Source organism: Haplochromis burtoni, unplaced genomic scaffold (genome assembly GCF_018398535.1).
Source record: "Haplochromis burtoni strain Fernald_Lab_line unplaced genomic scaffold, NCSU_Asbu1 Contig_130, whole genome shotgun sequence".
Lineage (NCBI taxonomy): Eukaryota > Metazoa > Chordata > Actinopteri > Cichliformes > Cichlidae > Haplochromis > Haplochromis burtoni.
In genome coordinates, this window is record NW_024582491.1 from 1,569,613 (window position 1) to 1,582,675 (window position 13,063).

Sequence of the window (13,063 nt, forward strand, 5' to 3'; positions counted from 1 at the left end):
AAAAATACTGCCCATGACTCCAAGGACAGCATCCCCACCAACAATAGATCCACCAACCATTCGATTGGTAGATGACCTGCACTACCACCTGAGTCACAGCTGCCCCCTCAGTCAGGCAGATTTTTGCTTTAGTGGATTGAATTGTCTGTGCTTCTCATGCAATGTTCCTTCTCTTCCTAATGAACTTCACTGTCATTCCCTTACCTGCCAAACAAACCAATCAGCATTGGACTCATAGATATCCTCCTGGGAAGCAGACTATTCATTTATGTCCTCTGTAATAGTCTGTGATGTACTAAATAGAGGACAACTTCATTGATATCTGGTGTGTTTGGGTGGCCTCTGTTATCTCCAGAGAGGCAGGAAATCACAAAAAGAGTTCAATGGGAAGATTCTTTTTTCATCTGTTCTCAGGAGGATACGATTGCTGTTAAGGCAAGTGCTGAATTCCCAGCCTCTTTGTGCAGTCACAGAGCTGTGCGAGCAGATGCCAACACAAGACCACAGTCTGCATAAACTCAAGACCTTTTGTACAAACGAGTTACCGCTGGTCAATGGCACTGATCTCTCCTAGTGTGACAGCTAACCTTGAAATACTGCAGAATCATATCTCTATCCACACACACACACACACACACACACACACACACACACACACACACACACAAGGTGCCAGTTTATAGATACACAAAGCTTGCTAACTGTAGCATGGGAGATGGGTGGTCTCGTAGGGTGTCTTGCATTGAAATCTGCTGCAATGACCCGGTTACTGCGTTCACCAGATATCAACACAATTTCGATCCGCTCCTCACGTGTTAACCTCTTCGACATGTCAATGGCTGTGAACAAAGAGAAACTTGTAAATAACTCATGAAAGAATAAAGTTACGTTGAAACCAAGCACACCATTGTTTTTCTTGTGACATTACCAATAAGTTTGATGTGTCACATGGCCCTCTTCCTATTGAAAAAACAAAAGTTGTATCCAAGATGGCCGACTTCTAAATGGCCACCATGGTCACCACCCATCTTGAGGAGTTTGCCCCCTCACATATACTAATGTGCCACAAACAGGACTTTAATATCACCAACCATTCCCATGTTATTACGGTGTATCCATATAAATGGCCCCCCTGTATATCTATCTCTCTATCATCTATAGATACATATAGATATCTATATGTATCTCTGCATAAATACTTCAGGTTCCTGGATGGATTGTCAGACTTTGGGACCCCGCTGGATTCTGAAAGGTGTTTGTTGACACTCTTGAACAAACAAGAAGAATAAATGAATCCAAAGAGATAAATTAGTTCTCTGCCAAGTCGAGAGCTCAGGCAGAGGGCTAATTAATGTGTTCAGTGTCTTTTGTTTTTCTGTCTGCAAGATTACACAAAAACTAACAAGGCTGGATCTCCTTGATGGAGGGGTGGAACGTGGGCAAAACAAGAAGCCATTAAATCTTTGGTGCAAATGCAGTTTACACATTAAAACTGCAAGAAAGGAGAATGGCCTTGGCAGAGGGTTGTGCTTTCAGTGTCCCTTCTAGCTTCATTAAAAGGATTTCCTACATCTGCACCATTTTACACACTACTTTTGTGCAAATGTTCTTACCTCGACCACAAACTATGCTCTGTATTCATGCTGATACAGGAGACACGATCAGTTTCCAGTGTTAACTGTTTAATCATTAATGTATCCAGTGCTCATGGTTGTGTAGACTGTACTTTGAAATGAGAAAGTTCTAATTAAATAACCACAGCACACAGATTCATTAGAACCAGGTCGGCATCCAAATTAGCAGAAGTGACCGAGGTGCTAAACTCCAAAATAATGTCAGGAGAAGATAATGATGCAGAATGAGAAAGCAAAAAGGAGACAAGGGAGAAGGGATGCAGTCTAAAGAAATGAACATGAAGAGGGCAACAACAACACACACACACACACACACACCCCCACACACCCCCCCCACAATATTAATTAGTCTATTTATTAAAAAAAAAAAAAGATTAATCTTCTCTTCCAGATGTTCTCGGGCATGTGTGGACAGCTTTGAGTGCTGCTGCTATTTGGCGATCACTGAGTGGAAGCACCGTTCAGTCCCTTTGTGTACTTGTGGCTCTGTTAATGCACTGGATCCTCCTCCAGGCTGTCAAACCTGTGAATGTTTTCATTTTGAGGAAGCAGATGAGGAGTCAGGGAGGTGAATACAGTGAATACAGCTCAGGTCATTTCAGCCATCAGATCGAACTCGAACAGATGTTCTCACCCCCGCGAACAAATTCAGGTTACAGAATCTGTTAAATGCAAAAGAAAACAAGAATTCTCCTGGCTCCATTACTGACCTCATGTGCAGCCTTATGGGCTTGGACACCAAACTGACTGGAAACTGCCACAGCTGCAGAGCAAGCTCTCATCACCAGCAGATGCCTAACACATGAGGTGGTCAGTCTGAAGCAGGAGTTAAAGTTTCCTCTTTGAGCTTTAAACGCTGCCGATGAAACTGCAAAGTGCAGAGGTTCAGCTGGGAAGGGAACCAGTTAGAAATCTAAAAATAGCAGATTCACTGAACAAAGAGGCCCTGAACAGGACATCGCCACTTTTAAACCAGGTATCATTTTGCTTTTTCAACTCACTGCACTCATTCACATGACCAGTACCTATGAAATGATGATACTGTGCTAGTTATAAACACATCAGCATGATTTCATGCTGATAAATAATGCTAAAAACAAAACAAAACATGAAACTCCTAAATACAGACTGACAGCGGCTGGAGTGCAGAGAACATGGTTACTGTGTTTTCATCACCTGACAGAGGAAGATCAGGCTGTTCTGTTACTCTGAAAGCTAAGAATGTCTGATATACACAGGCAGAAAGAAACAGGATTACTTACGATTCCCTTGTTGCTGTAACTGCAAACTGATTTTGTTTCTCCAATGTTTGAGTAAATCCAAAAACAGTTTACAATCCAATCAATCTCACCTCAGGGTCTGCTTACTCAAAGCCCAACTCTGAGCAAATGCTGGCACTAAAAGCAGTTTTCTAGTCATAGGGACTACTCAAAGCGCCACACACTACAAGCTATATATTCACCCTTTAACCCACATTCATACAACCCATTATTTTACACCCTTAGGCGCTTCATCCATGTTGCATCCACACCTGCACAGTGGGAGAAAGACTGAGTTCTTGGAGAAAATGTAGACATGCACGAGACCTAGAACAACATGAGAGCAAATAAAAGGCTCTGTGCCAGAATTAGATCTGATAATAGATTATGTCTCACTGATGTTTTGTACTATACAACTCCACATGTGCAGACAGAGACCAGAGACTTCACTTACATTCTAGCTTAGCAACATGGCACAAAAAGAAGCTTTGCAGCAAAGTTTTTTACATTTATTTACTTATTGTTTGCGCCAGGCTTTTCCACCCTGGCTCTCTGGAATGGGTCACTATATGAGCCACAGCAGTCATCATTCTGAGTTGTTACGACTCAATAAGCTCTGACTGATCCATCGGATGTCATCAAACTTGGGAACAAAGCAGACGTCTCCCATCCCCTCCACAGCAGGGCAGGCTGATAACCGAAGGGTCTCAAAACTAAGCTGTGAGCTAGTACTACTGAAAGAAAAAGATGAATAAGAAGGCAGAATGTGTATTTTTATAGATCCAGCAAGGATCTGCATAATAAATGATTTAATTAACATAATACCTGTGCATGGTGGTGCCTTTCTTTCTAATAACGAAGGCATTTCATTAGAAACTGATGGGGAACAACATACAAAATGCAGAAGGCAGAACAACTGGGGGAAGAACGATCTCAACTCCAGCTGAGAGCAGAGGGTGTGACTGAAAGCTCCATCAAGCCCGGTGCAGTTTAATCTGTGCTTTTATTGCTCAGCTAGCAGCTTGATGCTCACCAGTGTAATGCACTCTATATTACCAAAGTGAGAGTTCCTGCATTAGAGTGACAGGTTTTATTGAGCTTTTAATTGTAAAATAACAATGAGTAAACCTGGGACAGATTGGGGTGATATTCATTTATCCAGAGCCCAAATTCCACCTGACTGACAGTTACATGAAAGCCTTCAGAGTGCAACGGTGAAAGCTTTCTTCTTTGTCAACAACATCTCAGGAAGGGGCACTCGAGCATTTGACTGGATCTCAACAGAGGTGGGAAGCAATGAAGTACAAAGACTTCATGACTGTACTTAAGTACATTTTTCAGGTATCTGTACTTTGCGTTAGTATTTACTTTCCTTTTACTTTCTACTCCTTACATTTTATGTGTGTTGCTAACTAAAGTTCCAGCTGCTGTATTTCACAGCACAGCTAACTTCTGTATAAGAATTTCTTTTATTTATGTATTAATCACATTATTTTATTGTATGATGCCTTGGTGCTACTGAATTTTAGCACTTCTCACACTCATGCAGGTAGACAGATGGTGGGGGTCTGGTAAGGAAGTTGGGGGAAGCAGACAACTCCACCGGAAGAATCTTTTGTCTCTTCCACATCTTTGGGAGGTAGCAAGGGAGTGTGAACCTTAAGGTGTGAAACAGCTGTGTACTGCCTTTTGTTCCTGGAGAAGGTATTTAACTGAGAGCCATGCTGGGCTCAGGGGAGACTCTGCTGACCGTCTGCCCCACGATCATGCAGGCTCTTCACCAAGCTTGGTTTTCTGTTCTTTGTTTGTGATTAAAGATTGTTAGCCGCTCACCGCTTGTCTGCAGGCTTTATTATAATGGAAGACTTCCACAACACTTCACTCAGAGATGGAGAAAGATAAGACAGACAGGACAGGAGAGGAAGAAGAGAGCGTAGATTTAAAGGCAGACTAACTGTGTTATTTAATAGTTGCATAACAATCCTCTGCAGGTTAGTGAAGCATAACCAGGTTAGTTTGCGGTACTGTGGTGGATTTAAAATAAAGAACAGTGTGTGGCTGGTGCACAGTGACTGTGGTTATGGTCAGAGTTAGGTTACATTAAGTGTAGCAGAGATTCATGTGGATTTTTAGTTGATGATGCTTAGATGAATTCACTGAATTCCACCTTTATACCATCTAGAAAACAGAGAGCATAAACTGCGTACTGTCAGTGTAGAGCAGGGGTAGGCAACTCCAGGACTTAGGTGCCGGTGTCCTGCAGGTTTTAGACGTGTCCTTGATCCAACACAAAGAGGATGTGTAGATACGTAGAGGATGGACTTCAGCCAGGACAACTCATGAAACATCTGCTGACATCTGGTTGAATTGAGTTGTGTACATCCACAAAGAGCAGCAGGTCAGCTGATCACAGCCTGTACACTAAGAAAATCTACTGAAGCTCTCAATAGTAATTATTGAGAGTGTGATTCTTTTCCCCACACTGAGCCATTACAACTGATTTTAGGATTCCACCTCTGCTGAATCAACTTTAACTCCTGACTGTACTCAAGTTCCCGTTTAGAGGCCTGTACTTTTTTACTTTTACTTGAGTACAAAAGTTGAATAAGTACTTCAACTTTTACTGGAGTATTTTTAACAGTAGTATTCGTACTTTTATTCAAGTACAGAATGTCTGCACTTTTGCCAGCTCTGGATCTCAGTGTGTGAATAGTAAAGAACAGTGTTTGCTCCTCACTGAGAACTTTGCTGCTGAAGCCACAGAAGTAAAAAAACACATTCACTGGACTTTGTGAGCCTGCAGATATCGACTGAATAAATAGCAGGAGGCAAACTGTGGTGCACTCGGGTCAGGAATATTGTGCAACTGTGTTGTTAGGGTGAGCGCTCATCCTCAAGTCAAAAGACGGCTCCTATTTAAAGGTGATGGACATTAAATGAGCCTATTAAAAGGGACAACGTTTACTTGAGCTACATAAATGATATTAATATATTAAGTTCTTTGTCATGAGTCATCTTCTCTAAATGACTTTGATGAAATGCCTCCACATTTGAAATACTTAAATCAGCCTTGTTAAGAGTTGCATCACTCTGCTAGCATGTATTTGTCAGATTAGCATTTCTTATTGTTTGCAGTGTCAGAAAGACTCAAAGAGAAACAGATTAAAAAGCTTCCAGAAGGGATTTGATGGTTATTTTACCAACCAGCCATCAAAACTCATCTGTTACAGCACTGCACACATTGATGGCTCTCCAGTGCATAATGGAACCTTATTATAGTTATTCTTTATCGCTTTGGCACAGTCCTTGTAATGTTTCTGAAGTTCATCTTCAACAAAACAGCTCACGCATGAAGACAGAATTAGAGATAATCTGAAAAAAAGATGGGACTCACCTCAAACTTTTCATTTATGCGTAATGTGTAAAGTGTGTGTGTGCTGATGAAAGAATGCGTCTCTGAGGATAACTGACTGCTGCTCTGCATACTACATCACAATCACACTTTTACATTCTCTGCAGAGAAAAGGGTGCATTTACCTTTACGTGTATTGTGAGGGGAAAATATTTTTCCTCCAGTGGTCACACAACACTGTAAACAGCAGGTACAGTAACCGGAAAGTGAACGTATACACAGCACTGTACAAATTCTGTAGCTCAACACCATCAAAAACCCATGTGCAGCAATATGCAACAGTACATCACCGTAAGACAACAGAACTTGGAGGACATCCTGTAGCTTCCTTTGGAGCTTACCGGTCATGCTTTTACTCAGTTTACCGAGCACATCCACCTTCTGTATACTCTGCTGTCTTCTTCCTGCACCTCTCCGCATATCCTTTTAACAATCCTAACAATAACTGCACAGCTTACAATTACACAGCTGGTGGCCAGGCTAGCTAGCTAGGTAGCGGGAGGAGCTCTGAACAGACTCAAGAACAGTAACGACGGACAGAGGATGAAAAATAAAGAGCAGAGATCCACCAATATTTCTTTTCTGGTTAGTGCTTCGATGCTGGACTTTTACACCAGCTCAGACAGCTCCTACCCTCACCATTACCAGGTGAGATCAAGATTAGCTGTTACTCAGGGCTAACAGGTGGTTTTAGCATCAACACAATCACCTGTGCCACCAAGTTTGCAAGAATAAGTGAAAAAGGAGTCTGTTCTAAGTGCTTATGTGGAAAGATTAATGCTAATGAGCCACATGTCTCCTTTAAAAGTGGCAACAAAAATAGAGGATCGACTTCAAATAAATTACGCTGTATAATCCTGACAGAAGATAAGAGTCATTTTAAACCAACACACAGAAGCATTTCACTAAGAGCAAGCGATGAGGAGTGCTCCACGTTTTAGGGGGAAAAAATTATTTATTCTGTTCTTACCAAAGACACGTTCATCGTTGATGTTCTTTATGCAGAACCAGAGGCCTGCTGGGAAGGTGCAGACGAGGATGTGAAGATCAAAGAAGAAGGACACCCAGGTGGTGGGCTGGTGCTCTGATACCGAAGCGATGATTGGAATGTGGATCTTAGCATAGCTGTGAAGAGCGCAGGAAATAAAACAGTTAATAAAAGGAAGTGAAAAAAGGGGGTCTCTATAAACTCTATATGAACCGTTGTCAATCAGAACAGTTAACATCCACCCGACTCACTCTAAAATAAAGCAACTGTGTTGATGGTGAACATGTGAGAGCTCATGCAGACAGCAGAGAATCAGGTTTGGCTGATGTCAGTTATCTTGGGTCCGAGTGTGACCCAATTAGTTTTACTGCACTGCAGCAGAAAACTTAACACCCTTCCAAAAAAAAAAACCCCTGAAAAAAATTACTGAGGCATGTACGTACACACGCACATATACACACACCCATGTGCACATTCACTCAGTGAGAGTTTTGCAGTTTACAGCTGATGCTGCAGTCTGGCAGTTCTCTGTAAGCCCTGATCTGGGAGCAGAGAAGGGGAGCATTATCTGGTTGGGATTTTATGATGGGGCAGGATGACGTGCTGACTTGATTCGCCAATGGCAAAAAAAATAAATAAATAAATAAATTCTGGGAGCTAGAATGAGGGGGGAGGCAAGGCTACGGCATTTGCTTTGCTGTAATGCATTTAATTTGGCTTAAAGGTGAGGATGCTACTTGAAAAATGCAGTGATTTCTACAACTGAGTGACAACTTTTGTCTCTCTGCATGAGAGGAAAAAAAAACACAAAAACACACATGCTGTGAGATGGAGTAAAGCTGAATAAATGAGATTTTCATGGTAAATCAGTGTGGAATAAATCTGCTGTGAAACTGACTGACTGTACCTGCATGAGTAACTGAGTTACTACTACTACAGAGTTTTGGCTTACCCGGTATCCCAGAGGGAGTAGAAACGCCCACTCCATGGAGCAATGTAACCTGAGAAAGGAACACACAACATCCATATGAACTTGAACCCTGCTCACAATGTATTCACATCCACACACGGCTGTGGACGGTCAGTGATCTGTGTATTCTGTCACACACCGGTGGAACAATTAATTGGTCCGCTACGCTCCTCCTGCATGTATCGATCATGAAATTACTCTCTGATGTGGGCGGTGCGATGATAAATGAGAGCAGGGAAACTAATCACCGCCGTTAGAGAGCCAGCAGGTGGTCCTTTTCTATGCGGATAATAGATCGGTGCTTCTATTGTCTTACCGATTCCAGTCAGAGAGCGCTATTGTTTTACACGAAGCATCTCAATGACCTTAGATGAGGGCTGTAATTACCTGGCCTGCACTCAGTATCCAAAGAAGACCTAATGGCACTAAAGGTTCAGGTGATTTCGGGTACAAAGTAATAAAGCACATTTGTCAAAGACTGGCAAAACTCACAGGTCAAATCAATCCTTATGTATTGTACATTCATCCCATTTTTTAAACCCTGGCTTCTGATTGGCTGTCATCTGCAAGAAGAAGGTTTGAACAGCAAGTTGGTGGGTCTCTGCACATCCATCAAACTTACAGTATGTGTAACATACCGTAATAGGACGTGCGTAAGCCCACTATAAAGAAGCTGCACAGTGTCTTTGATTACATAAGACCCCAGAATAAATACTTATAATTTACGATTCAATTATAAATTATATTTCTGTGACATTTTAATAAGGAAAGCTGCTGCTCCCTCTGTAGTGGGGGTCAGAGGGCAGCGCCACATGTGTGATTTGACAGATTTTTAAACCAGATGCCGCTCCTGAAACTTTCACTTGTTAGGCGAACGTGTAAACCACTACACTCCAGAGTCATGTCCACATCTTTTAAATATTTCATCTAAGGATCCTACGATCTTTTCTGGGATCACAATTCATGCAAAAGTAAAGTATCATCTGTTTTCTTAAAAAAAGTTCAGACTTTTTTGTTAAGCAGACAAACATGATGCTGGCTTTGGCAGATGTTACATTTGAAGAACATGTATTTGTCTTGTTTAGGCTCCCGAAAGATTTAAGATCTGTCCTGTTCAAACTCTAAGGTCAAAGTACTTTGGAGAACTGAGGCATACATTTAAATTTAAATTTAAAGTTATACACAGATGTTCACTCACTGATAGAGAAATAACATCCAAAGTTTATAAAGCTAAATGTGTGGAACTAAGATTTGGAAAACGACATCTCTGCAGAGGATTGGAAACCATCTGATGTGGTGAAGCCATGTGAAGCAACTAAAAGTACCTTCAGGGGAACTGCATAAAGCCAAGTCAATCACACTACAATGCAGTTTTTGGTCCATTACATTTTTCTTAGTGAATCGGAATCCATCCCAGCGGTCAGGTTCTCCTTTCAACAAGATTACAATGCTCTGAGAGGACTGATTTCAACTGTGTGATCATTTGAGGTTGTTTTTAATGGTTCTTCTGAACTGACAAGCGTTCCTACTTTTTTGTCCATCCCATTCACACCAACTGAGATCCATGAAGTAAGAGAGCCACTTCCCCGTGTAATGCCACGCGCTTCAACAGCACTCTGCGGCACAGAGGAGAGTGACAGCCTAATGATATAGTGAGAGATTTCTTAGCCCTGATGTGTCAGAACAGAGTGATTTAGAAAAGCTCACCTGTGCAGCGCAGTGCATTTCAGCTGAATGACCTGCCTATTCGCTTTCATTCTAGTGCTGATTACAGTTCATCCGTAGAAAGCAGAACTATTATCTCTGACAGAGTAAAGGCTCCATCATGGAAATTGCCATCACGATCACGTTTGCTCAGTCGTTCTTGTGTCGTTCCTCTCACAGCATCATTTTTCCCTAATAGCGATGGACTGTGTAACAGGACATTACTTCCTTATACCGCTCACGAAAAATCCCAGACTAACGCCATGCTGTTCTGACTTATCATTACCCTTTGGAGATATGTTAAATGCTGCACACACGTGGAACTGAGTGACTAGCCAACTCAAGAATAGCTTCTGTCAAGTCTTAATAACCATGTCTTGCCATGAAAACAGAAATATTATGTAATTATAGGATTGTATGTGTAAAAATCCATCCCTTTGTATATAGTCTGCAGTCATAAGGAATACACAACAAGACTGTCACTATGTATTTAAGCGCCTTCAGGCGACTGTTGTTGTGATTTGGCGCTATATAAATAAAATTGAATTGAAAAACTGAATTATGGGAAAATGTGCCAAAGACTGCAGCTGCATGACACATTCTGCCCCTACTCCCAGCACGAACTGCAAAATGTTGTAAAACTGCACAGCATATAAGCATGAGCTTGGGAAAAGCTAGTTAAATCACTTTTGAGCAAAAACCCCAAAGCTTTAAAAGAATTTTTACACTGATGAGTCTCTATGTCCAGTTTGTGTCCCAGTGCCCACTGAGACCACCGTCACCGCTCTCTCCAGGCAAAGAGCAAAAATCTGCACATCCAAGTAAAAACCTGCAAGTGCAAGACCAAAAAGAACCAGAAGATTTGGAAATAAAGTGAAACTATTAGTGTTTCGATACTTTACTAAGCAGGAGCCAAATATCGTGCAGATTTTCCGAGATTTTTTGGCCTCTGCATGATCATTTACACAGGAACGTGTATATCCTGACAGCAGAAGGTCCATGTTCACAGACTGCACTGACACCTGTGAGGACAAACGGTTGAATGGACAAACGGTTGAATGGACCAAACGGTTGAATGGACCAACAGGAATGGGCACCGTTTGGATTTAGACTGTTGTAAAAGTGAACACGTGTCATTAAAGTGGATAGGGCTCTGCCTTCAGACACACATGGTGTTAGTGGAACCTCCATGATCAGTGACACCAGGGCAGCGTTCCCATAGGAAGATACAGTATTTAGACCAGGGTCATCAATGTTATCAAATCTTTCTGCAGTGACTGCATTTCCAAATTGTTAACATAACATAGGATGTTCTCAGCACTAAAAAAAACAAACTTAGATTAAACTTTACTGCATGTCATTTCTCTGCTTCTCGACACATATTTATCTATCTTTGCTACACATTGTCAAATAAACAACCAGCCTTCTAATAGATAACCAACCTGTGTATGTCAGATAGATGACAGAGAGAAAAACAACTCCAGCAGCCAGAGAGACTCCCAAGAAGAAGAGAGTCTGGAACTCCTGCCTGGTCAGTCTGTCCTTTAGGTACTGCAGGAAGGCGTAGACCTGTAGCAGCACAAACACACCTGCAGAGACACAGTGCAAACAAGACTGGGTTTAAGATCTGAAATAAACACAACCAGAAAATATATGCAGAACTGTTTAAAGTCACCAGAAGAGAAGCAAACCGAGAAGTTGTATCTGACAAAGTAAAAATGAAGCTGCAGATAATTACATCTTTTTTTAGAGCACGCAAAGCAAATGCTTCCATGGAAATGAGCAAACATCATAGGCAAGACGTGCATTCAATCTACACTTCAGCCTTCACAGTAGAAATCTAGCTTTTAGCATACTGTGCAGTGTTTGACAAAGTATGAGAGTAGTGCAGATTTTTTTTGCAAGTATAAAAATGATTCTGCTGAATGTTAGAAAACCTGACTTGCTCCATAGCTTTGCAGTAAACAACTTCCAACAATACTTTCCACCCTTACCCCAGGTGACTGGTTACTGACCTGCTGCAGCCATGTGTTCACTGGTCCTGATTGGCTGAAAGCCCACAAATGGGATCTGCATGGACAGGATGAGGCCGATGATGTAGAAAGTGCTGTAGGCTGCAGGAAGACAACAACCAGTTAAGACCAGATGAGCACAGTCAACTGTGTTACATGTGTTTACTTTCACTCACATCAGTCTGAATCTAATCCAGTCAGCACACTGATGAATAGATTCTATTAACAAGTGCAGCGTGGACATGCAAAGTCGATCCGGTTCCTCTGAGCCCCACATTTGCTGACAGAATCCTTCACTGTACTGATCATACAATAATTTTAGCTTATTTTAACTCAGTCCCACAAATTCCATGCAGCTGCACAAAACACTCATTACAGCACTGCAAACCACCACAGCAGAAAACACACCGCCATTAATCAAACCGCATCCCCTTTTTTATTTTTCCTCTGAAACTAAACTTTGTATTTGCGACGTCTTTTTATGTGTCATTAAGAATCAGTGCGCTCCGGGCAACTTCCAGTGTAAGAAGTGGGTAAGCAGAGGCTTTCATTTGAGCCGTTCACAATGACAGAATGACCTTTCACTGCAGAAACAACACTGTACAGATCTCACAGATGTAAGTACTTCATCACATGAGGCAGCACACAATTTACATCATACAGAAAACCTGAACTGGACAGAAGGACCTACAACTGACACATTAATCTTAATTAAAAAAAACGTGTTCCTGTTTAACATGCACAAATGCATCTGTGGCAGCTACTGTGTTTCTAATTACCAGAGACTTGGGGAATGTGTTGGTAATGTGAATAAATGAAACAGAATGTCTGCGATTCAAAGAAAGATGGAGCCTGAGAAGAAATGGCGTTTGTGATTTTAGAAGAGCGGCAAACAAACCCAGAAAAGTCCTTGACGCTGAACACAAGAAAAAGAAAGAAACAAAAAAGGCCTTTTGAGCCTAAATTATGAATGACAGTGTAAGAGCGACTTAAGAGTTCAAATGATTTACACACTTGGGAGCCAGCGGCACAACCAGACAACAGGCTGTAAAATATGTCGACTAAACCTGAAAACCATTTCAAA

The 13,063-nt window shown here is 41.6% G+C and overlaps 1 protein-coding gene across 1 annotated transcript in view; it reads right to left on the bottom strand.

The window, feature by feature from the left end:
- LOC102309321 (dolichyl-diphosphooligosaccharide--protein glycosyltransferase subunit STT3B) overlaps positions 1-13,063 on the bottom strand; it is a 77,644-nt gene that overhangs the window by 10,081 nt on the left and 54,500 nt on the right. The window contains exons 6-9 of the mRNA XM_005930203.3: positions 11,983-12,081; positions 11,410-11,556; positions 8,246-8,294; positions 7,276-7,430 (exon numbers count right to left, since the gene is read on the bottom strand). Coding sequence (XP_005930265.1) covers positions 7,276-7,430; positions 8,246-8,294; positions 11,410-11,556; positions 11,983-12,081 — 450 coding nt within the window. The remainder of the gene's footprint in view (positions 1-7,275; positions 7,431-8,245; positions 8,295-11,409; positions 11,557-11,982; positions 12,082-13,063) is intronic.